This window comes from Falco rusticolus, chromosome 7 (genome assembly GCF_015220075.1).
Source record: "Falco rusticolus isolate bFalRus1 chromosome 7, bFalRus1.pri, whole genome shotgun sequence".
NCBI classification, from domain to species: Eukaryota; Metazoa; Chordata; class Aves; order Falconiformes; family Falconidae; genus Falco; species Falco rusticolus.
The window spans coordinates 65,451,560-65,477,375 of record NC_051193.1 but is presented as its reverse complement, the minus strand read 5'-3'; the positions used below and the strand labels follow the sequence as shown (position 1 = coordinate 65,477,375).

At 45.8% G+C, this 25,816-nt stretch overlaps 1 protein-coding gene across 2 annotated transcripts in view; it reads right to left on the bottom strand.

Moving 5' to 3' along the window:
- The window catches only part of ADCK1 (aarF domain containing kinase 1), a 78,258-nt gene extending 53,063 nt beyond the window's left edge, over positions 1-25,195 (bottom strand). The window contains exons 1-3 of one of the 2 annotated variants that reach the window (XM_037395183.1): positions 25,134-25,195; positions 22,094-22,231; positions 17,646-17,729 (exon numbers count right to left, since the gene is read on the bottom strand). In XM_037395183.1, the coding sequence (XP_037251080.1) occupies positions 17,646-17,729; positions 22,094-22,219 (210 nt within the window). In that variant the 5' untranslated portion in view covers positions 22,220-22,231; positions 25,134-25,195. The remainder of the gene's footprint in view (positions 1-17,645; positions 17,730-22,093; positions 22,232-25,133) is intronic. The other variant, XM_037395181.1, reaches the window with a different exon arrangement.
- Between the last annotated feature and the right edge of the window lie 621 nt (positions 25,196-25,816).

Sequence of the window (25,816 nt, the reverse complement as noted above, 5' to 3'; positions counted from 1 at the left end):
ACTGAAAGCACAACCTCACCTTGGATTCTGGACATCCCATCACAAAAAGAGGTACAGAAGAAAAAGAAGAGGGCAGAGAAGAACAAGGAAAAAATTAGCATGAACTTGAAAAGAGTCTATGAAAAAAAGAGATCTGAAATGCTAGAGGACTGTTTAGATTAAAGGGAGCTGATGCATAGGAAAGAAGAGTTCTATGAAATAATAAAATATCCCATTCCTATTTCCAGCTCTCACAAAATGGCCAATAGTCGGGCATTCCACAAAGCAACAACCTTTTCAAAGTTTTTTTTACATGCCATTTTACACAGTACAGCATTAACCAGTGGCACTCACTGTCAGAGGACAAAGAAGCCAAGAGCTTAATGGACTTCAGAAAGACTTTAGACATTTATGATAAAACAACCATACCTGACTTTATATGGAGCGCTTTTCATCTCTACAAGTGCTTTTACAAAGCTCTTTACAAAACTCAGGATTGCTATCCCCCATTTTACAGACCCGTAAGAACATTACATGTAATAAAATGTCTAAAGGGCTTTAAACACTCTTGCTCAAGGCATCAAGAAAAAAAATTACCCTATTGATTGGCCACAGCGAGAGGCAGAATGCAAACAGGGTGCACCATCAAAATCTTTAAAGAACTTATTTGGTGTATCCAGCTCCTACATTGCAGTTAAATTGGCCACCCCTGCTGCTGCAGTTCAACCTGCTTCCAGGGGTCTTCTGTATTTACTGAATTACCTGCCATTGCAAGGACTTGGGACATTGGTGATGGACTCTTGCCTTCTTTCCATGGCACTGCAGAACTGCTGCTTATGGTCTTTCATATTAAGCCTTTGCGATGCTGGGAAGTATCTTGTGGCACACAGTCTGTGAGAGCGTCCCAGGCCTATATGCTGTCAGCCATCCTGGATGAGACAGCTCTTCCAGGAATACCTGCAGCCACAAGAGACTGGACTGGAAAAGCATGGCTGTCCCTCGGACTCCATACAGAAGGAAGAGAGGATGTCATTATACCTCTGTAGCGGGTATCCCCAAAACACAGTAAGTCAGGGAGGGAGAAAAGACATGTCAGAGAAGATAGGAAAGGAATCTGGTCCTTTTCCATCCCAAATCATGACAGGGCCATATGCACACGACTGGTAAAACTACAGAACAGTTTTAGATGACCCAGGACAGCACAAACCAGAGAGGAACAAAAGGATGCCCATCTCATTTTAACACAGTGAGAGCCTGAAATCGAGTGTCAAGCCAAAAAATCTGTGAAGATGTTTAGGGAGGATGCAGGCTGGTGAAGTGACTAGGGTACTCGGGTGCTTTAAGAACAGCAATAGAAAACCTAGAACCTGTTACAATGACAGTGTACTTGTGTCTAAGGGGCCGTTATCTCCTCTTTCAACAAATTTGAATAAGCATACAGTTAATATAAACTACTATAGCCTTCATTACCACTATCAGCCTGGTAATCAAACTGACTGACAGCAGGGATGCTGCAGGGAGACACACAAATCTATGGAATTGTTATTGCCTCCTTTTTGTATTATCCTTCCTGCCTACCTTTTACAACAGCTCGTTCCTAGGCACACCAGGTATTTCCCATTCAAATGCTTCCTTATACCAATACCATGGGATCATACTGCCGATCATGGACAGATCCCTGTCTTTGGAACTGGGATAACTCCTGGTGCAATGTACCCCACTAGGTAATAATTAATTATTTGTGTAAGTTATATATAACATTCCTAAAGATCTTCCTACGGGTCTCTGCCTGCCCACATGAGAGTAGGGCATTCCATATGTTCCCACATTATCTTTTCAGATCTTTTTAGTTAGTTCCCCTTGGTGTAAATGCTGTCAAAAAGGCATCTCCCTAATTCTGTTGACTTCCGTAGCTCAAAATAGTCCAAGCAGAGATTGATATTCTTCAGAAATTCTGGCACAACAGTTGGTTGCCAGTGGGACAGGCAGACGTGAGAAAAACAGCTTTACAGCTTGCAAAGGATAAAAGACAGAGATGATCCCCTAGACTAAAGCAATGTTTCTTAGCTTCAAAGTTTCACAAACATGGCAACAAGGAGTCACACAACTAGCAAGATAGCCAGTGAACCCTGGATAAATGGAAGGATATACATAAGGACCCTGCATAAGGCAGCTGAAATCTGGTGTTGGTGCTGTGGCATTGTATCACCAGTGCTAAAGGCAGCTGAAATTAAAGCAAACACATTTCACGATTTGTGCAAAATTTCCCTGGAGATCACAAGGGACTTTTCCAAACCTAGGTCAGCCCATTTCACACCAAACAGACACACAAGCTTCCACCCTCCAAGCCATCAGGACTCTGAATTTCAACACACAAGCACACACAGATATTGACCTCCCCCCCATGATCTTCCCACTAATACCCTGATTCACAACATGGTTCCTCACAATCCGTACAGGTGACTAAGGGGTAGCCTAGCAACAAACCCTTAGCTTGAGATGTCACTTGGTTCAGGAAATATTTACGCTGGGCTGAGGTCCATCTCTTCAGCCAGTCACTTCCCAAGCTGCTCTGAAAAGCAGGGAGCAGCATTGCTCAACCACAGCACAGAGCACCAGCAGTCACCTTGCTGAACCCTGCACTTGCTGGCTGGTGTATGCACAACCAGCACCGATTGCCTGCTCCGTGTTCCATCTTCATTTTGCTCCAAGCTCGGTCATTTGTGCTCTGATTATCTCTCATTACTGACGACCTTGCTGTAATGAGTTTTAATCTGCCTCGTATTAATTAGAAACATTTTCATTAGCCAGCTCAATTTTAGGTAAATAGCTAATAGAACCAACTGAGCTGCAATTAGTTATCTGTGGGGCAGTTCAGGAGAAAAATCAGAAGGGAGCAGCTGTTTCCCCTCTAGACACCTCTGTGATATAATGCACTATTCTGTCTAAGTCTCCTGAGTACAGAGACGAAGGAGCACAGCGAAGGGATGGTCGGAGACAAGGGGAAAATAACATGCTAAAATAACTGGGGTGTAGCACTTCTATAGCTACAGCATTACCTGTCTATTCTCCCCATTAACAGTTCCACATCCAACTGTTGAATATAGGAATTTGAGAGTCAAGCTGAGAGCTTTACACTTACAGACAGCACCTCCAGTGAACAAGGTTCTGCTCTTGAAGCTGCTTTGCCCTGTTACTCTACAACAGGTCCTTGACAGGCTCTAATTTGGGGTGTGTACACTTACATGAATGGTACTTACACGTGAGGATAAGATCAGACCAGAATCAGACCAGATTTGCATGAGAAGGAAGGACCAGACCTATGTATACACAGATGTATAACACCTGCAAAGTCAGCAGGTTCTCAAAAGTGCCCTCAGTGTCTTGTTGTCCTGATAGGGCTACTATACAAAGAGATCTGTCCTGCGCTTCATTGCAGAGCACCCACAGAGGACAGGATTCAACAGCATGGCTGCAGAAGGCACAGGGTTACAGAAGCTGCAGTGAAATTAGGCACGTGTCTCGATCCATTGATCACAGTGCCTGCAGCTCCTGTTCAGAGGCAGGTGAAATGATAATAAATTTGACACGACATCTCTCAAAATCTTGCTAACAAAATTAATTCAGCTCAGCTTGGATCAGACTATGTGGGATGACAATGAAAAAAAAACCTGAGGGCTGAAAGACACCATCTTATATGGCCTTGTCTTTAGCTGTAGTGGGGGACTCCCAACCATCAGTCCTATTAAGCCCTATTTTATTTGCTATTTCCAGTAGCTATAAAGAATAAGATCACCCAAGATGTGTGTTACATTCAGCAGCGTTCCCTAAACAGAAGCTGCTGACAGACCCTACAGAAACTGCACAGGCGATGATGCTGTGCAGTAAAAATGACCTTAAGGGAGAACACCCCCCCAGACAGCTATGTCTAGGTAAGGAGAGCCTGGGAAGACAGTAGCATGTGAGGGAATAGCATCAGTAGGAAATGAGGGCTGGTCCTGGGCCATGAGGAGGGTGGGGGGAAGAGCTCAAACAAGGCCACATTAGGAATTAGCTCTCACTGAAGCTCATGCAGTTATGGCTATGCATAGGGAGGCTTCACACTAGGGAGAGAGGTGTAGGGATGACCTCTTCACTTAAAGAAAGGTCTGAAGTTCCAGATAGAGAAAGCAAAACAAACAAGGAAGAGTACATCAGGAGCCACTGCAAGACAGATGAACTGGTATGGTATGAAAGAGAAAAATTTTTGTGGTGTGTCCTCAATAATAAAATGTGATTCTGCCAAGAAGGCTGACCTGGTAACATTTTCTAATTAAACAAGAGGTCAGACACTGTAAACAGGAAAGGAAACATACAGGGTGTTACTAGGGTTAGTGAAGAGGTGGAAGACGAGATGAAACGAGTACCAAAGGAATCTGTTCAATACTGAATATTCTTGGACTTCAAAGCAAAGTGAAGGATCCTAGCAGCACAGGTGAGGATGGACATCTGACAGCCTGATCCCTTAGTCCCCACACCCCACCCTGCAATAAAATGGAGCTGGAAAAGTCACGGACCCCACAGGAAACACCGACAGACAGAAGATACACTGAAAGACATACTGAAAGATGAAGTTTATCAGGATCGATGGCCCAAGAACTGAAGGAAAGATGGAGAAAGCTCAGCTAAGTCTCATCTACTTCAACAGCTGAGGGTCAAGACAGGGTAGCTTCACACAGTCTGTTCTCCTAGTGTGGGTGTGCAGGGAAGAAGGAAGCACAAAGGCAGCCGTTGCAGCTGGAGGGGAGAAATCATCACATCCACTTTGTCAACGCCGAAGAATTTGGGCTGACATTTTTCTCTTCCCCAACAGTCAAATCCCACCCTACCAGCTGCACGTCACAGCTGACCTCCAGTCAGGACCTATCTGAGTCAACGTCAGACTATTAAACCATGCAACAGCAGCTTCTCCCTCCTTGTACATATGCAACTTCTCCCCTGGCAGGTTACTCCAATGGCCAGGGAAGCAGAGTAAGTGGGCTCCCTCTCTTACAGCCACACAGACAAGCACCAGCATTGAGCTTGGTTACAGAATCCAGAAGGAAGGGTTTCCATTGCAATCTCTCTAGAGATCTCAATACAGCCCCTTACCAAACTGAGAGGCAGATTCCTTTCCCCTTCTTTAATCTGAGAAGCTCTGACCTTTAAAGAACTGACCCTTCCCACAGGGACAGGATGCCTGAAGAGGAGAGACACAGTAACACATGAAATACCTAGAAGTGATTAAATTAGATCGACAAAGAAGTCAGGAAAGATAACAACCATGGATTATGCTGTCAATTCCAAAAACCTGCAGTGACTGTCATAGCCCCATATCCAACAGATAGAGAGAGGCTGTGGTGCCAGTAAGTCACCATCAATGGCAAAGTGCAGTTCTACTTCTAAAAGTGCCTATGTTGAAAAAGAACCCAAAACTCAAGAAATGTCCCCTTGTCACTCAGCAGGTCTGTTCCCTTCTAAGTACCAGAGTTGCTGACCTCAGTGAAAAAAATATATATATAAATTACTGCAGCTTTTTCATCCAGTTAACATCACACAGCTCCACACCAAGAAAGGCAGCCAGTGTCTATTAGCATCCCAGCAATGTCACCACTGTGGGAGAGTGAGCTGGTGTCTCTTTTGATTCATACACAATCAATAGACTTGTTAAACTGCAATTAGAAGGTCAGATCCTTCCTTGCAGCCACTCTTGTGCTTCCTCATTGAAAACAGTAGTTTTATGCAGGTGCCAATGGAAGCATAAGCAATGGGCTTATGGGGGTGTCCGTGAAGGTAGCATTTGGCCTACTGAATCCTTACAGGTGCTAGGAACACAAGCAACAGATATAACCTATATTAGCTTTGGGTGTGTCACTTTAAAATAGCATGAGATAGCAGTTTAATAAAGAAAAACGTGAATATTTGACATGGCACTAAACTGAGATGAACAAAAGGAGAGCCCAGGTGAAGCCATGTGTTGGTTATTCATTATCCAGAGTAGATTACTTTTGTTCCCACAATAAGCAGAAAGAATTACCCCCAGCAGTACCAGAGGCAATTTTCATTATTGCAGCTGGTATCACAATGAACAATATTGTATATGTCTCTCCTGCACTTGGCTGTGGCTCACCAAGGTTGTGAAGGGAATAAAACTGAGATCATCTTTATATACAATTACGTGTTCAACATTTTGCCCTTTCCATTGCCAGTTGTTGAGTCTTCCCTCTCATCTAAGAGATGAATGAGCATCCACGAGGCAGGGGTGCTGCATTTGTAAATGTCAAACATATTGTAAGAACCTAGAGTAAAACAGTCAGTTAAGCTGTTGGATGTCTGGTCTCATTCTAATTTTAAGAAAACGGAGTGTCCCTCCACCTACAGACTCACTGTCAGCCATTACTTTATTTACGAAGAAGTGGGTGCAACAGGAAACATTATCAATGTATGGAGAGCTGGGCACACAGCCAAGAAGAAAAGGAGCAGAAAGCCTCCACCGCCAGGTTACCTGTTCCATCCAGGATCAACGTAGCTAGTCAATATTTAAGAGTGGTTCAGCCTAGGACATTATAAAATAGATTTCTGTACAATTGCCTGTGAAGGAATATCCCTACCCTTATCCCCCATCCTTCCAAAGAAGCAATTACAAATAGCAGGAAATGGGCTTTATCAAGCAGAAATCTGGGGTGGATTTTATCTTCATTTAAAAGACACTGATTACCATAAATCACCTATGCACATATCTCAAGGGGCAGGGTAAGGGAAGCCTGGTCCATCATTACCCAGTTACAACCTCCCTGTGGAGAAAACTGCAAATCAGGCAGCACTTGCCACAATTTGAAAAAGAATGTACCATATAGGAGGCCAGGTTTCAGTCTGAAACTCTCATAAACAAAAGTCCAGGCTCCTTTGTCAAAAGGGGAAGAATCTGGTATAAGAGGCTAACATGGGACAAGAAAAAACGAAGATGACGCTGCACTGGAGATAATAGGCAAGAGGCAATCTCCATCAACAGGCTAGTCAAAGATAAATGATTTCTAACCTTGGCTAGAAGGTAAATAGTAAACTCAAGACAAAAGGCTTATCACAAAGGCAATCAGCACAAAACCTGACAGAAAAAATCATACTGACAAAGATCCTCCAAACAATCAGACCTTGCTGGCAAAATACAGTCACTGCGGATAGTCCCAAAGACAAAATTTGCATGCCAAAAAGGCCCATAGAGAATCAACACTACACAAGATGGACATGAAGCAAAGCAATGAAATCAGATGCTATTAATTCAAAAGTAATGCTATCTGTGACTTCTAGCCTCAAATATTTAATATTAAAGCACTTACACACTCCATACAGAGATACAGAGATCCCATGAAGAAGGATGAAGTCACAGTGAAACTGGGAGTTGACATTAGCAGGCAGGAGAAGATGGAAAATGGGATAAATGTGGTCTTGATTCAGTTTCGCTTCACTGTTCTCCCATTATGGAGATCAAGGCACGAAGCGGGGTTGTGCGTTGATCACCACTGAAGATTTGTTCCTTTCCTGGGCAGGGACAGAGTGCTGCATGTACAAGCACTTGGCTGGAGGTGGTAAGACGGGACTCCAGTCCCAACTAAACAGATCCTTTACCAAGACTCTACTGCCTGACGACTTGAGTGAGACAGCAAAGAAGGCAAAGCAGAGAATGTGAACAGGTCTCCTCCAGGAGCTTCTTTAAATCTAGGCCTTCTCCAGGAATTTCTTTAAATCTGTATTATGCCTATTCTGAAGACTAAAATAGGCTCCTTTTTAACCATGTGCTCATCAGCACCTGGGATGCATAGCATCCAATAGTAGCCAGTCAACTATGAGATAGACATCTAACTGCCTCTTTAGGAGCACAATTGCCAAGACTACATGAATTGCTGTCCTGACAACACATAAATTGGGTGAGCTTCTAAACACAGCCATAAGTAATCCAGATATTTCAAACTCCTCCTCCCCTGGACTTTGACAGAACACTTCAGGCACAGGGAGGCAGGGTGCCTTAATCACCTCCACAACAGGAAGGCAGTCATCTATGGGCCAAATCACAACAGTCCCCAGAGAGCACTCCACAAGAATAATTTTGGGCAGGTAGTCTGCAAATTCCAGGGGGACAGAGAGAGAGAGAACATCATTGGCCACTTAAAACTCCACCAGCACATCAGATCTGACCTCCCTGACACAGGGAATCCTTAGTGGCAATAAAGTAGTCCAGATAATGATTTTGTGTCTTGTTCTAAAATCCATCAAAGCCACAAGTCCAGCATTCCTCACTTCCAAGCCTTCATGATGCTGCTCAACCATGACACAAACAGAAGACATTGGTCCAACACCAACCATGAAGACCTCCCCTCCATATGGCAATGCCCAGATTCAAGCTCATTTTGGCATATGGTACTGGGAAACCAAAAGCTCAGGAAAAGCAAGCTTGGAAACCCACTCTATACTCTAGTTCTGGTTTTGCAAATCCCCCATCTCCAACTAAATATGTGTTGGCTTACAGAGAAGCACATGTTTCTAGCAGTTATACGGAGCTGTTAGATTTTACTATTCAGTTGCCTGGAAGAAGAAAAAGAAATCTCCTCTGTTGCCCTATTAATCTGTCATAACAGGATTCTTCATAATTAATTTGTCCCTAACAGTTGCTTTGTAATGGTAGCGAGAGAATATTTCAGGAATGGCAATTACCTCTGGTGTCAAAATGATGAGGAAAACAAATGTTCAACCATCAACAAAATGCAGTGCCTTTTCCACTCCCACCCGATGGTGGGTGACAGCACTGCACATCAGAATTACAGTGCAGTTAATTACTAGGCATGTTGCAATTGAGAATTCATTTCCCCTCTTGAGATTAAATTTGTTGAGCAACGCAGGTGGAAGGAGAGGCACCTGCCATTGGGACAGGGGTTGTGTGGGGAAGTGGTCTTACCTACACATTGCTGCTGCTTTAATTTACTACACTTATCTCCAAAAATTATAAGCAATGAACACTGTTTAAAGGAACTTTTCTTCATTAGCTACACACACATCCCACCATTTCAAAGACGTTGCAAAGGGACAGAGCTTGACTTCTTTGTTGTTGCTTTATTTAAATTTAGTATCCTTCAAATAAAAATCACATTTTTCAATACTAATATGAAATATAATGGGCTTCTAGGCTGTTTGTAAATGGAAGAGTTCCCTGGGCTGTGAGCTCATTTGATTTCAGCCTGCTACAGAATCTAACATCTCACTGTTTCTGGAGTGAGATTTCCAGGAATGAAGCTAAGATACACACAGCGTGGAGCTCATCTTTCCAGATGAGGACCAAGCTCTGCCAAAGCTGGGAATCATACTCCAGAAAGGAACTGGGAAGGGCAAACCTGCTGGCTTGGCTGCTATCAACACAGGTGTGCAAAGCCGCAGGCTGGGAGAGCTGTCCTGTCTGGGGCTGGCAATGAATCCACCCAGCACTTGCTACCCTAGAATCAAAACCATGGTTTAAAAGAATCAAACATCACCCTCACTCCTGGTACAAACTCGGCCCCTAACCTGTGGCTTTTGGGGCCAGTGGAGGTTGAGGAAAGTTGCGGTGGGTCTATCCCTGCTGGTCAGGGAGGCAGGAGGTGGTATAGCTCTTGGCAACCCTTCACATGCATCAGGTTGCAGAAACCCCTTGTCTTCAAGCACACAACCTAGTACAAGCACCAGCTCAGAGTGAGGAAAGCACAGTTCCAGCTAACAGCCTTGCTGTTTCTCACCTTCCATCACTCAGGAGCCATCATTTCATTATAAAAATGTTCCCCAGTCAAGGATCACCATCCCATATATTGGCAGCAAGTAACTCCCAATTCAGACTGCCACACCAAAACCTCAGCTTACTGCAAAAAATAGAAGCAGGGAAGCTGTCCAGGAGAGAAAGAGGAGAGACAGAACAGGTGATACCAGGGCATTGCAGACATCAAACATCTCCTGCTGGGCTCTGGAAATGCCCAACTGTGCTGCCTGACTATGAATACAAAGGAAAGGGCCCAAGAAAGGAAAGGGTATCTTCCCTACTTCTCTTCACACAACAGTTCTACGATAACCAAATGGAAGCGCAAAGCCTGCTGCCCTTCAGCAACCCTACAAAAACCAACTTGTGTTCAGAGTAACCCTACAATAACAAACAGGCTGTACCATTACAGAGTTCACAGGCAACTGAAAACAAGTACATTTTCAAACAGAGACTGCAGGGGCAGTAAAGACATTTTAGGAGCTAGCTGTTTTCAAAAAGCAACTCTGCTAGTGACCTTTTCAGTGAATTTACCTCTAAACTCAGCAAAACTGGCAAGACAGTAAAGGGATCCAGGCTTAGCAAGAGGCATTTCACAAAGCACTGTGCATGTGTGTATATGTGCAGGCTCACACGCAAATTCATCATTAAAGTGGAGCTAGGAACAGAATGGAGGCTGTATAAAGATGACCCTTGTCACTATGTTTATCTGCTCCCTGTGGGCCCCTTCCAAGTCACATCAGCTCAGTACACTGACAAAAACAAGTTGTTACTGGTGTCAGACCTGCCAAGATGATGCTGCTGCAGAGAAAGGAACAGCAAGCTGCTCTGAATGGTGCACCATCAGCAGAATTTGCAGCTACTGACACGGGACTCTCAAGTCAAAAAAGAAACAAGAAAAAAAAAAAGGAGGGGAAAAAAAAAAAGCAATCCCAAACCAGTTCTATGGGACCAAAAGCAGGCTTAACTAGGTTAGCAGTGAATGGGATTACCATCTTGGATTCACTCCTCCAAAGCCATCTTTGAACTTCTGACTCTGTCTTGGAAGTGGTTACTTCAACAGAAGCACTCATATCTGAACACACAGGCACAGGTCTGCAGGCAGACAGATGTGCCTGTCCAGATGTGCAAAAATGCAGAATATGCTCACATCAGCAGATTCCTAGTCAGGGCACCTGAACACCCTAGTACATAAAGGGGTAGCTTCCAAACTTGGCATTGAACTTCACATTTTGTTTTGTTCCTAGACTAAATCAGCAACTGCTCCAACTGAAGAGAAACAGCTTCCTTTCTTCCTAATTCCCAGGGCTTCCTCAGCCTGGCTGAGTCCTGCCTTATCCTGGGGCACCAGATGGAGCAAGACAGACACCTTTCCCTCAAGTATGCAAACGACCCCCCCCCACATAAGTAAAAGGGTTTGCCTGGAACCCACTAAGATGCCTTCAACATTGCCAAGAATTCCAGAAAAGGGTTTGCAAGACACCACTCACCACAGCAATTCCCTCAACGCTGCCTTAACAGACTAAATGAAGACACTGGCTTGACAGGTAAGATAATTGTGTGCTACCCTCCAGCACATTCTTTTATCAGTTACACTTTGGGGAGAATGTGATAAGGTCACTGGTTTAGCAGAGCAAATCTACAGTATTCAGTCCTACTCTGAAATTCCAGCTCGGCCTGATACATGAAATACTCTCTGCACGCCATGCTAGTCTTCTCACTCCTGTTTTTACATCTCTGTACTCCTAATTTGGGGTCCTTCACTTTTGTGTTTTGGTGTTTCACTGCAAGCTGACTATAACAAACTTAGGAAGGGGAACAGAATCCACACTATGGGTCTTGTTAAGGACTCAAAGGACAAACAAAACATTTGAGCAGCCCAGTTTGCCATAACAAGTACTGATATGTCCCTATCCCCAAATGAATATTATTTTCCTAGTGTCAGATAAGATTATTTCAATTCTCAAGCCAGTTGTCTTCCTATTCTTAAAACAGGGAAAGCATCAGCTACCTGTCAGCTCTATTGATTTTACAGGTGGCCTCCAACAACCAAGCCATATAAACTGGCCAGTAGTTCAAGGCTACATAGTCCTTCATTAAGAAAATATCCTTGATTAGAGCCTGATCCAAAGTCAATTGGACCAGGCTTAAGTTACTTACAGAGGTATCATAAGCAATTCCCACTTTTTGTTTCCCCTTCTCTCTTTACAGAGACATTCAACCCTCTAAGAAATCCTACGTTCGTATCTATTTCCACCGCTCGCATCCAGGGTGAAAATTCAGGCAAATAAATAAATCTCAACCATGAGCTCTGCAGAGAAGATACCATCTCTTGCCATATGTCTTGACTTTGCACTGCTGAGTGTTCATTTCACACTGAGACTCAAGGCGTAGTCCAAACACTAAATAAAAGATTATTTCTTCACTTTCCATTTGCTCTTTTTATAGTGCTCCTCATGGTGCAGGCTCCTTGTAGCCTACATCCTTCAAGGGCTTCCTAATGGTTTCCTCACTGTACCGGTTGAGATGTTCTTCAGATACTCCTCTGGCTATTATACCTCCTCCGCAGCTCTAAAGAAGCAAAGTAATGAGGTCTTCAGGGATTCAAATTAAAAGGGATAGCCCCACCTGGAGGAGAGAAGGCTGAACGTTCCCAAGGCACACGGTTTCACTTCTGCTGGAGAGGTGCAAGAAAGATGCAGCACTCCATCAGAGTGCTGTGCCTGGCACCTCACGCCCTTGCTCCTGGAGTGAAGCACTTCAGGGACAAAGGTGCACAGTCAGGGAAGAAGGCGCAATAAATGAGACGCTGCCTCTCTCCCCTCACTTCTCTCCTTCTTCCTCTTCAAAAAATGCCACAGTGAGATGGCTTGTTTCTCTGAATATATCACTGCAGAGGACTGAAGAACATCTTGTTTTATAGGCACACATTCCCAAAAAAATGGACCTTCCTGATGCTCCAAAATTAAAACCTAGAGATGCTATGGCCACAACGTTCAGCTGACACCACTCTAGAAAGCAGGAGGAAAAGGAAGTGTCTTATAATTATAAGATTTATTTTACAGCTTGTTACGTGTTTTCAGTGCAAAGCTTTCATGCTTTATGTGTTGGCAGGAAGTTTGCTAGACAGCAGCGCTCAAATGTAGAGTCATCAAGCCACCAGCTGGCCCTGCTAGTAGCTTTTTTAGACTGCATTAGTGTCGACCATGCCTTTTAGATGAAGAGATATCCTGGGGAGTACATAATAGGGCAACCAAACATGATCAGCTCAGGGACTGTAGATGGGCTGTGAAGCTCTTCACCTCTGTATTACTGGTTCCCATTTAGCTTGGTGACAGAAAGTCACTGCCACCTAATGGCTATTCCATGTCTCATAGACAAGTTAATTTGCTTCTCTAGTTCACCACAGGCTGAAGCACAAGCAAAAAGAGCCACCACCACACGCACTGGCTGTGGTGCAGAACAGCCTACCATTCCCCATATACAGGTACCTTTTTGAAGGAACTCAATGGAGAGCCCCTAGGGATTTCTCTCTGCAGCTGCAGTCCATTTCCATCATGAAAAAGCTGGTTTAGGACATCACTTCCTATTATTTAAGGCACATAGTGTTACTGAATCATGAGAAAAGTCCAAAGACATGGGCTATTTCGTTGGTCTGAACTATCCAGAAACTGTGGGTTATTTTTTAAAAACACACGTACACATACACCCGCTCATTTTCTTTCCAGGATCCTTCAGCTGGGCAACTTCACTGTGAGATGCAGCTCATTTTGAAAACACCCACCCCACCATGAGAAGCAAACACAACAACCGCCAGGAAAAGCCTCCAAGGACCAAGAAACCATATCTGTGTAATGATGGCACAAGGTTACACCTTCCAAATATTTGCCCAGATACTGACAGCCCAATAACCAGGAGTTTGAATGAGGAGAACATCCTCATTCTGCTCTCAAAAGGAGGAAAGTTAATTAACCTCCCCAAATGGCTTCTCCCTGACAAAGCAATTCTGTAGCCAACAAAGTTAATTCAAGAATGGATTCCCACTGTCTCCGGAGACACCTTGAGCACAGATCCCTTCTCTCCTTGCTGTCTCCTATCCATTAAAAAACCAAACCTGTATCCACATTCACAGCAGTAACCTTTTGTCTTACAGAGGAAAATGACAAAAAAATGCCCTGCTCAGGATTTTCAAGAGTGGCCACTTGTGTGGAAATCTGCAAGATGACCAACCCATTGCAATCTTCTTACTACACTGACAACAACTCAGAAACCCATTGATGCCAGCCCTTAAACAAATTGCATGTTGTGCAATACCTCCTGACTGACAGCAGGATCAACAGAATGCCAGCAATAAGGAAGTGTCAACCAAAACATCCAGGTGCTACCATGAGAGGCACACGGGAAATGTCACAGGGTAGGCTGACTGGAGACTGAGCAGACAAATACTCAAGGAGGCAGAAGAATGTCAGAGAAATGCAACTCTCTACAGAATAAAATGGTTTGCTGAGAAAGCAATAGATAAGGAAATGGCACTGAGCAGGCTGCCTGCCTTCCTCCTCTGACCCAGTACAAGCAGGGGCAGAAATGGGAAGAAATACCCAAGTTTACATGTGCAAAGATGGCCAGAATAATCGAATGCAACAGACGTGAAATGAAGAAAGCTATCTCCCCTAACGTGCCTGACACCAGCCCTACAGACATCTGATGTCTTGGGGCTAACCATGACTACCACTAGCCTTGACATCAGTACACTGGCATTATCATCACAGGCAGAAAAAGGGCAGACATCCCAGGAAAGGGTCCTTCACTCAGGAGAAAGATCAAGTTACCCACCTGGTCCAGCCACCAGTGGTGAGATGAAGCAACCACTGGGATGGACATAAAGCCTGACCATAAGCAGTTTTATCCCCGTTACAGGCAGGGGCAGGAATGGAAAACTTAAGACATTTCTTTCTCGTGCCTGTTGCTGAGGAAGTTGTGTGTTGCTGTGAGTGCCATCAGGAAGGTGGGATTTTCATATCTCCTGGCTGAGGCGAGAATCAGAGAGAAGCAAACCGAATTCCCAGCTACTGCTTCCGGCCTCATGGGAAGTAGTAAAACACCCCCAATCTTCTGGCCATAAAAAGGTGCTGAGAAGTGAGGGACTGAGAGCATTAGCATCAAAAGTGGTCCATGAGGGACAGAAAAACAGAGTAAGATTGAAGAGAATTCCTTGGAGCTAAGCAGGAACCTGGCTAAAAGCCCCTGGGAACCCATTTCCTTCTCAATCTGCTTTGCATTTAATTGTTTCCTAATGACTATGTTCCTGTTTGGCCCCAACAGGCTCAGTGACTGGCGCTGCCACTGAGACTTCCCATCTCTCATCTGAGGCCATGAGTAATTTAGAGGCTCCAGTTTAATGGCTAATTGTGACTCCATGGAGAGCGAGTTAAGCATTATTTGCACTGGAGTAGCACCCACCAGTATGCTGAGTACAAGGAGGAGATGAACAGAAAAAGTGTTTTTCCACTCCCAGCTGCAAGTCTGTCCCAGACACACATGCAGTTACACCTCCCCACCAGGGACAGAGGCACAGCAGCTGCACCCAGACCCGCTGGCACTGACTGCAGTCCCAGGGTCACCAAATCCCTGCCTCACAAAATCTCTCCTCTAGGCACAGTACCAAAAGTGAGGCTGGAAATCAGTAACAAACTCATATACATGCTTAAAAGAAAATTCCAGACTCTCAGCATACAAAGAGGAGGTTAAGCTGGCCTCACTAGAAGGACAGAAAGCAAAGAAAGCACAATGCATGGCTAAGAGCACCAGAGATCTCTCCAGGACCGAGGCTAGCAGAAGCAACATCTGGTTAAGTATCCTTCACACACAACACTTACTTGGAAGGAGCATTCACATCCTCTTGGCCCCATCCAGTGACTAATCTTTAGTAACAACTCCAATGGGGCAACTTTTTACAGGTCATTCTGAGTTAGTTCAAGACCAGCAAAATGAGCTCCCACAGTGTTAAAAGACCTGCAAGATGGTAAAGACTTGGTTGCCATCCACTTAGAGCTGCACCAAGATAAAGAGTATATGGCATCTAACTGCCCAGGCCCAAAAAATTGCCCCATGCCAAACTGACGCTTTGCTAGCACAAGCTCCACAGGGATATTGCTGAGGAAGCCACAAGTGCTGTCCCAGGCTCACTGGTGGCCCTCCATAACACCTTCCAACAGCAGGACTGGTCTCCAGAGGCCAACAAGTTTTACAGACTCATGCTATACCCATACCTACTTCCTCCTGTCTCCCAGTCTCCCAGTTCATTCCCCTTCATACAGCCAAAGGCTTGTGCTGGCCATGCCACAGAGTCCTTGTGTCACGCTGACATGCTGTGCTTGCCACTGGCTCTGCCATGCGCAGAGGCTGACTCAGCTAGTCTTAGACGCCAAGCAGGGAGACCACAGCTCTGTGCAGCGCCAGCAAACAGGGCCCTTTCTGGCTGCTTGGGGCATGAATTGACAAACCATCAAAACCTACATGACAGAGGTTAATGAAGCCACAAAAAGACATGGCAAAAGGTCAAGAATTTGCAAGGGCTGCTGCAAACTGCTGCCAAATGACAAGCTGTCCACAGCACTGATAACTCCATAACTTGGGTGTCGCTCAAGAAAGCTACAAGCAGCCCTTCTGCAAACGAGGTCTCAAAGGCATGTGGCAGAGACATGGGCAGATGGAAGGTGAAGCTCCAGACTCCGACACATCTATCTCCATTTATGCCAGGGCATCAGTGCCCCTCACCTGGGATGAGATGTTACAGCATAACAGCTTGGCATCTTTAGACAGGAAAGGACGAGAACAAGCCCAAGGAAGCCACTCTGCAAACTATGCCAAGTACTCTAAGACTGTACTGATGATGTGGATTTTCTGCCAGGGCAATACTAAAGCATGCTGGAGTCCAATGCCACCGATTTCTACCTGGCTCACCACTGTTTCCAGCTTTAAAGACCCTCCAGTTTGAGAGTTCCTTGAGAGTACCACCCCATGCATTACAATCATATCAGTGGCCTAAATCCTACATGCACTAAGAAGAAAATTTAGGTTAAAGACCTTACTTCAAACATACTATGCAGACTGGCCTAATTTGGCACAAGCCGTTACTTCCCACTCCAAAGAGGCCTTCAGCTGGAATAGCTGGAGAGACCCTGCCTACATACACCACACACACACTAAAACTCAAGGTATTGCACCCACAGCTCAAAGTATTGTAGGGCTGTAGGCTAGAAAGGTGCACCACAAGACTGAGAGGAGCAATAGGGGTGCCTTAGCTTCCTTCTCACTATAAATGCTTTTTCTATTAATGTTCATTACTGATATCAAAACACAACAATGTGTTTTGCAATGAGATGTATATTTCTTTGCCCAATTCTTACTTCTTGAGAGATCTACAAGCTTGATTCATCCCTATCACTTCCCCTCCAACACACTTCTTTTACTTAAATCCATCAGCCTTCATGTCATGGCCATTACCAACCAATAAGCAGGGTAAAAAAACACTGCCAGGCCCCTCTCAGCAGCTGACCTCCACACAACCAGTCTGGACAGCACAGAACCAGTGACAGAGCCCAAATGCATCTTATCCCATACACCAAGCCCTTGAATCTCTAATGGACACACATGAGTACTGGTTGCATGTAGCTGCTCTTGACAAGGGACCTTCTCCACTGGGCCACACATGTCCTGCAAGAATCTTATCTAACATGCAGCACAGTTTGCTGTTAATGAATTGGTAGAAGGCATATTGAATTATTAATGGTTTGCTTTACAGCAATGGCTTTTTCAACACACCTGTGCCTTGCAGAGTTTCAAAGGAACACAGTCCAGTGCTATCACCTACCTGTGATTTGAGGAAGTCATACTCCTCTGATCCATATGGGACACTCCGAAGAGAGGTGAGGTAGTCATAAGTGATAACTGCCGTCTGCAAATGAAACCAGAAACATTTAGCAAGCTCTACAGTTATCAAAACAACAAAACTTCTGTTAAGGAGAACGTGTTAGCTTAGGCTCCAAAGTTTAGGCTCCACAGTGAAGTTAATGGTAACAGACTCATACGAAATTAAATGAAAAGTTTTTAATTTCAATGAACATTTATAGAAAGCAGTGCAGGGACCTCATTGACACGGAGCTATTAAAAATAAGCAACACTTGGCACCACTCCTATACTACCTTCTATTTGAGAAGCTCAAAGCATTTTCATCATCTCTGTACAGCGCCTTGCACAGCAGATTCCCATTCTCAGTCAGCCATCTGGGGCTTCCACAATAAGGGCTGCTGCTAGTAACAGCGATCGTGCAGACCCTGTTTGTGCCCCGAGAGTCATCCCACACTTCATCTTCACACCTCCAACCTGCCTAACCACATCAGTGCACACTGAGCTCAGTCTGGGTAGATGGCTCAGCAGGGAGCAGAGTGACTGAAGGCAAGCTCACCAATTAGCACAAGCAGCAGTATTTTTGGGGATATTCAACTGCACAAAGGACTAGAGGGCCAAAGGGTCAGATAGCCAATTTCAAAACAACAATATGGGTTATCCAGCTAAAGCTTGTTAGCTAGACATAGCCACAAACAATAGCTAAGTGCCTTAATGATTTCTGAAAATGGATCTAGGGTACTTTACAATTTTATCCTGTGACTGAAGTTCCTCTCTTTCCACAGTCAGAACACCAGCAAATGGAACAGAAACATACAGGTCATGTTTATTAATTTTACTTGGAAGGAGAGAAGGGAACATACATCTAAATGAGCCTGTTCACTAACTTGCTGTTTGAATTTCAACTGATAATTCGGATCTGAAGTCAGATTTCCTAAAATCCCTCTACTGAAGGGGTAGCATCCCATGCTGGGACAGGATACTAGCCCCACCTTTCACCGCAAGCATGCCTAGGAAGGGCATAAAGCAGAGCTGATGTATCGCGAAAGCCAGGGAGGCAAGGGGATCAAATCTGGTTTGAGACAAGGTCACTGGAACTGACAACAGGGAAAAAATCAAACGCTCAGAGTTGCATCCAAGAGGGAACCAAGCTGGGAATCAGTTACAGATACAGTCCTTCTTTGTGGAGGTTATGTTTCTCATGTTTCCCATCTTGCACATCAAATTTTTTTTCTCGCTTTTCAGGCTCTCTTGCCCCTGGTGAACTCAGGAACTGCACAGCTACACAGAGACCCATTCAGAAGAAAAATTTTTCAAAGCATCTTCACAACCTCAAAGAACAACTTTGAAATGGAGGGAGGTTTGAATCGGCCTTGCATGAAGGCTTGAGCTGGTTCTTATTTTATCTCTGGTCCATGAGGGTAATTATCACCTCCAACTTGAAAAGAAGCAGCTAACAGATTGGCCTGTATTACAGAGGAAGAGGGAATTAATTAAGCGGTTGCTAATTACATCGTAATCTTAAACACTAAATTAGTGTTATGATGATCCTGATAGGCAACTCTGACATTGCCAAATCCCTGCTAGTGTCTGAGATGTATTGTAGCTACTGCACAGAATGTTCCTTCCACATACCCAAAACAACTGGGATACCCTCAAAGAAACACAGCAAACGCACAACTGCTCTGCCAGGTTCCTAATTCTACCAGAACACAGAAACTGTCTGAAACATGATGCTGTCCATGCCACTGGCTTTGTTCTCATCCAAGACTAGTGCTGTCATTCACATTACAGTGTGAGACTGAATCTTGGAGACATAAAAAGACCTACAAGATTAACTAGTCCCCTCCCTTACAAATGCCAGATTACTTCTTTCACAGATCTTGTGCCAGTCCAGTGTTAAATGTCCCGAAGACTTGAGCTACACTTCGTATCAATGAATTCTCAATATTTTACACTCTTCCACCACTCCTAAAACTATCCTTAGATCTTACCAAGTCATGGAACAATGCTCCCTCTGAATACTTGTCTACCCACACATAAGCGAGAGACAGTTCCCTAAACTGAGGCTCAAGAAGAAATCTTCTGCTGGTGCACGTCAAAGTCTGCAAAGGACTACCAAACCAGTATGCTTAAAATACAAGCAGACTCAAATCCTTCTAATCAAACTCAGATGAAATCTGTCCAGAGCCATGTAGTTCTTGACCTCCATGTGTTCTTTTCTCTGGGCTTTTGTTTTGTTTTGCTCGCTACACCATAAGTTGTCTTAATTTCTTGTGTGTGCTGCTGCTGAACTTAGCTTTTAAGAATTACAGCCTCTTCATTACAGCATGCTCTTTCCTGGCTATGGTCCAATGATTGAATCAAGCATCCAGGTAAAAAGCCTGGGCAAGGCTAGATTGAAGGACAGACACTTTAGGTCCACCTAGATGCCACCAATATCCAAAGTTGCTTGTTTGCCACAGCATCAGCTTTCATTTACAAAAACAGCAAGTCTGAGAAGCTCAGCTTCTTAGAAATGAACATGTCTAATTGCTCTATTGGCTTCATCTGGTTCATAGCTAAGGAATAAGAGCAGTCTGGGCTGCCAGTGCTCAGATGAGAGCTGGCCTCTGACCTTCCAACAAGGAGCAGACCCCAAGCTGGGAAGGCAGAGGTCACTGCTGCAGCAGGACTAAAGAATCTCTCAGAAGCAACCTAACCATACACAGTCCTATGTATTAGAGGGAACACAGAATTCAAAAAGAGACAGAAAATTCTTGTTTGAAAAGTACACAGACACACAGAGATAAACAAGTGCTGCCATCACCTACAGGAGACCAAGCATTGGTAGCTTGGTTTTGGAGGTCACTGCTTGCAACTATGGGTGCAGAACCCTCTAATGCATTTAAGAGCAGGGCTAGTGAAGTGCTTTACAGCCCACAACTTGTGACTTCCCTGAAGGCAGAGGATGCGAAAGTCAAGCATGTCTTCAGATTTGCCAGCATCTAGAGCAAGGAAAATCTCCTTTCCCCTACTTCCTATTCATGAGGAAAGTAATCTCTCACTGTCACTCAAAGCACAGCTTTGTCACTGCACTTCTCACTTATTGTCTTAAAACAGAAGATAGCCACAAAAACACTGGCTTCAAGAAAGACTGAGAAACACTGGTCAAGCAGGCAGAACTCAAGGGCAGACTGGAGAGCCCAAACACCCCGAATAGCAGATTCCCCTCCAGCCACAATAAGCTGTGCTCCCTCTCCATGCTTCAGTTTCCTGTGCAGCAAGAGGGAAACAGCTGCTCCCTGCCACCAGGCAGCACTGCCTTATGGTCAGTGACAGAGCTCGAAGCTTAGCACTTACTAGGTAAGAAAGAAAGACTAGAGTTTGTATTTCTGCCCTTACCCTTTCAAAATGAACACTCATTTTTCACAATAGTTCATGGTGTAGCTTGCACATATAAACAGCACGGCACCTGAGCCAGCCCACAGAGCTTGTTTCTTATTGCATCTGCCCTCAGGAGCTGACTCCCTGTAAAACCCATTAATGAAGTGCTTAGAAGTCATAGAATATGCAGACAGACAGCTGCTTACCACTGGGGGTCTGTAAATGATGGAGACTGTGGCCTGAAGTGACAGATGTATAATGCAAGTGAGGTATAGAGAGACTGATACCCCCTCCAGAGCCTCTGTCCTCCTTGTTCCTGGCTGTTTATGGATTCATCAGTGAATATCCTCAAGGATAAGGCAGAAACCTGTTTGGCTGGCAGTCTCGATTCTCAGGTTTTCTGGAGCAGTGATCAACGCAAGGGTGAATGATGCTAGGCAGATGAAGCATTTATTTTACGATTCTGGAAACTAATCCAATCTCAGAAGTACATCATCTCCCATCCTCACTTTATTCTTGCTTTGAGAATGGTCCTCAAAACACCTTCCCTCCTCCTCCCAAATCTCACATACTAAGGGTTACAGGGCAATGGCTACTGTAGCATATCAATACAACAACCATGATCCTTAAAACAAAATGTTCCAATGTAAAAAACGGTATATGTAGACAAGACAATTTGAACTAGGTCACTGTTAAAGGCAGCAGGACAGTGTACCTGGGTGACTGGTGGCTGATGATGTGGGCCCAGAGTGAGCCCTTGCTCTTAAAGGTCCTACCCTATTCAGGGAAGCAGTGACAGTTATCTGCAGCCCAGTATTTCTGGGTCTTTCCAAAATGTGCAAACGACAGCTCTGTTCCTTATATGCTTTCACCTCTTTTCTCCCCACTGTCAGAAACTTGAAGAGCTCCCTATTGACCTTCTGACTTCCAGAGCCAGCTGCCAACTGGAAATGCTGAGAGGGAATGCAAGAAATCCAAAGTTCTGGTGAAGTCCGGTTCCCTTACCCACCTAGAAATCTTCCTGCACATTACTAGGGTGACACTTACTGTGGCAATGGCTCGGCCCACACGAACAACTCCAAAATCATTGGGATCCACGAACTTGTTTCCATACAGATAGATGCCAGAAGCAGCTGCTGCCAATGAGGCCAGTTTCAAGGCCCTCCGTGCCATGGCTGATGAACCCTGCCGAGACACAAAACAGCAACTGTAACATCTGAGAAGGACGTAGTGATCTGATGCCTACAGCCCCAAGGGACCTGACAATCCAAGTTTTAATTGCTCCTTTGCTAATGATGTATCACTAGCACTGCCCCCAGCCAAGAGCTCAAGCAATCACACAGCAAACAAACATAAGCTGTTCTGCTGTGGTTCCATTGCTGTTCCTAATTCAACAGTGTCTATGGGTCACAAACCCAATAGTAACTCACCACTAGACCTTGTGCCCCCACAATATTTGTTTGTGGTCCCAAAGGCTTTACAAGGAAGTACAGGTGGACAGAAAGAAGGGAGTACAAGCTCACCAAAAGTCAATTCTGATCAGAGCAATAGGCCACCCCTTCAATGCAAATGTTTTGAAGACATCACAGGATAGGCAGATTGCAGGGGGATAACAGAAGATATAAAAAAGCAGGGTTTACAAAGAGCTCCTGCAACATCAAGAGCACCCAAAACTTGTTGGAAACTCTGCCAGACTAGTGAAAGTGTCTCACTGCTGATGAGTGGTAGGAGAAAAGGGGATGCATCCCTGGAGGCTGCATGCGACACCAGCATCTGGTGGCAGACAGCCACACACAGTGCAGGGGATGGGGGACCAGATCAGAGTGACCAAGCAAGGCTTGTTTTCTCATCATCACCATCCTGTCCAAGGGCCAAGCAGGGATTGCACTGGTAGAATGGACATCTGCAGGAATCAGCCGCCTAATCCTGGCTCTGTCACAGGACAAGCACAGGCCTGGGGTGAGACACTTCTCAGTTTTTCTCTGGGAGACAAGAGTGGGGAACAAATGCATTTCCCACACTAAGCACTCTGAGGCACTGCATTCCTTGCTTACCGTACATATAGTGTAAACATATAATTCAATACATGTGACATATATATATTACAATTCTTTATGTCACTTCAGAGGATTCAGACCTGAAAAAAAATACAATTTAGGTATATTTTTCTTTCCTTTCCCTTTGGCTGGTATTGTATAGAAAATATGATTGACCTTTTTTTCTGCTTACACCACAAATCAAGAGGCATGGTTCACCTACTCTGCAAGGTCTCAAAACCACCCTTGACAGTGTGGGCTTTTACCCCATCAAGATGGAGTCCACTAATCCTCCCACTCTTAGACATGATTGAGAAACTTTCCTACTTCTCACTGTGAAGCTTTAGCAGGGTCAGCCTTTTCTCTCGGAAGCCTTGTAACCAAAAAACACATGGAGTGACACAGGTCAAGCCTTTCCAAGTAGTTCACAAGAACACAATCGGCAAAATAGGCTAATATAACACAAGAGACCTCTGCACACGAACCTTAGCAAAACTTTATTATTTCCTTTTATTCCCTTATAAGCCCTTGGTAATTCTGAGGCAGAAAAGCTGAGACATTCAGTCAGCACCTGTCAGAGCTGCCTGCAGCATCCCAGCTCCTTCCCCTGTTGGAAGGGGTAGCTGACTGATCAGGACTCCTCTGAATCTGATATGATCAAACACAAGAGAAAATAAACCTGGCCCCCTGACTGCAGCCATATGAGCACACATTTCCCCAAAGCAAAGCTGCCCTCCTCCCCCTGCCTCAATGAAATTCTAGAAATTTGGGGGCTTCTTTCTGGAAGACTGATGTCTTTTGTACAGAAAACTCTTGTATCCTCTCTCACCTTCAAAAGACATTTTCTGCAACGCGTTTTAATTAAACCATTCCTGCTCCTTGTACATTTCTGTAAAATTTCATTTATTCGAAAGCGAAAGGTGCAGGCAGTGACTTTTTTTTAACACAGAAAATATGCCTCTCTCTTTCATTATTTTTTCCTTCACTTTCTTTATTACTAAAAGAACATTTGCTTGAAAGCAGGATGCAAGTCCATCTGTTCTTGCATCTTATTCCTACCTGCAGCTATAATCTGCAGTTCGTGACATCACATCTATTGCCATACCCGCCAGCTGTACGTCACGAACAGAAGATGGGAACTTTAGGTAGCAAATAACCAGGCAGAGCAGTTGAGCTCTTTTAGCAACAAAGTTTTTTCACGCTTAATGTGTTGTACCAATAAAAAGGGGAAAATTAAAACCCCTTCAATATAAGGTGCAGAAATGGAATTGTCAGAAATCAATTGTATTACGAAGTTTTGCATAAGGTGTCAAGGAGCCTTTTCCATGTAAATGAGCCACCCTAGGGGTATCTTAAAGACCCTGTCAGCTGTGACACACAGCTCAGGATGTCACCGCCTCTCCTTAAGGCCTGCGTTGATGAATCACCTCCAGCTCTTCTTTGGCCGAGCTGAGCCGGCTGTTTCGCCTTTCACACGGCTTCGCACACGCAGGGCTCCCTCTCCTCCCGCCGGGCTGCTCCCACTCCTGCTCGGGGGAGCCGGGCCGGGCGCTCACCGACTCCTCCCGGCGCCCAGGTGTGACAGCCTGGGGACCCAGGGCCGTCCCCGCAGCGAGCGCTGCCCACCCCCGCGGGCGGCGGGGACGACGCGGCCGGGGCCGCCACCAAGCCCCAGCTGGGCCGATCCGCCCCTCAGCGCCGCGGCCCGAGGGCTCCCCGTCAAGGACGCGAGAGGCCGGCTCCGGCTGCCTGCGATTCCCCCTCAGCCGTGCCGTAACGTGCCGTGCCCCCCGGCACAGCGCCCGCCCCCCCGGCTGCAGAGACACCCCCGAGCCCGCCGAGCCCTACGGCAACCAAGTCCCCGAGCCCGCGGCCTGCAACAGCTGCCTGGGCCCTGACCCCTCTGCCCGGCGGCGCCGAGGGGCCGCACCGGGCCGCGGCGCCCGAGGCCGCGGCGAGGGGTGAGAGGGCAGCGAGGGGCCGGGTCCCCGCCCGCCGGACCCTGCGGCACCACGCCGAGCCCGCAGCCGGCGCATGGAGCCGGCACTTACCGCCTCGCCGGCGCGGCGGCGCTTCAACTCCCGCGCCCCAGCCGCCTCCCCCCGCTTCGCCGCGCACGTGGTACTGCCCTGCCCGCGTGGCGTGCTGGGACATGGAGTTTCCGGCCGCGGGCGCTGGGAGCGGCGGGGGCGCGGCGGGACTGCAAGGGGCGGCCCTTGGGCGAGCCCACCGGGGAGCGGCGGGGGGGCTGTCACCCCGCGCTGCCCTCACGCCCCGGCGCCTGCCGCAGGGGTGCGCCCAGCTGCGAGGGAGGGGGTGCATGGGCAGCACCCCCCGGCCCGGGGTGCAACGGGGTCACACAATCTCCGCTTTAGCAGCGGGGCTTCCGACCTGGCCCCGGCTGCTGAGAAAAGCCGTCTCCTGCACTCTTAAAAAAATCTCCAAAAAATACTTCAGTAGGCTTTTGGTGTTTTGTCACTGGAAGTCCTGCAGCTGGGAGAAGGGATGTATATATGTATCCGTATATACATAGATATGTACCAAAAACCATGGGAGAAGGTAGAAACACCACACGCGGATGCCAGGGTGCTCCTTTCCTACATCTATGCAGGTGCTGGACGGGCACTGATGCGCTTTCATTGACTAAAAATCAGAACCGCTCCTTAGCGAAGGGTGCGGATTTGCCCAGGGTGCTGTGCGAGTCTGGCTGTCGTGACACATCAGGGTCAGGTGT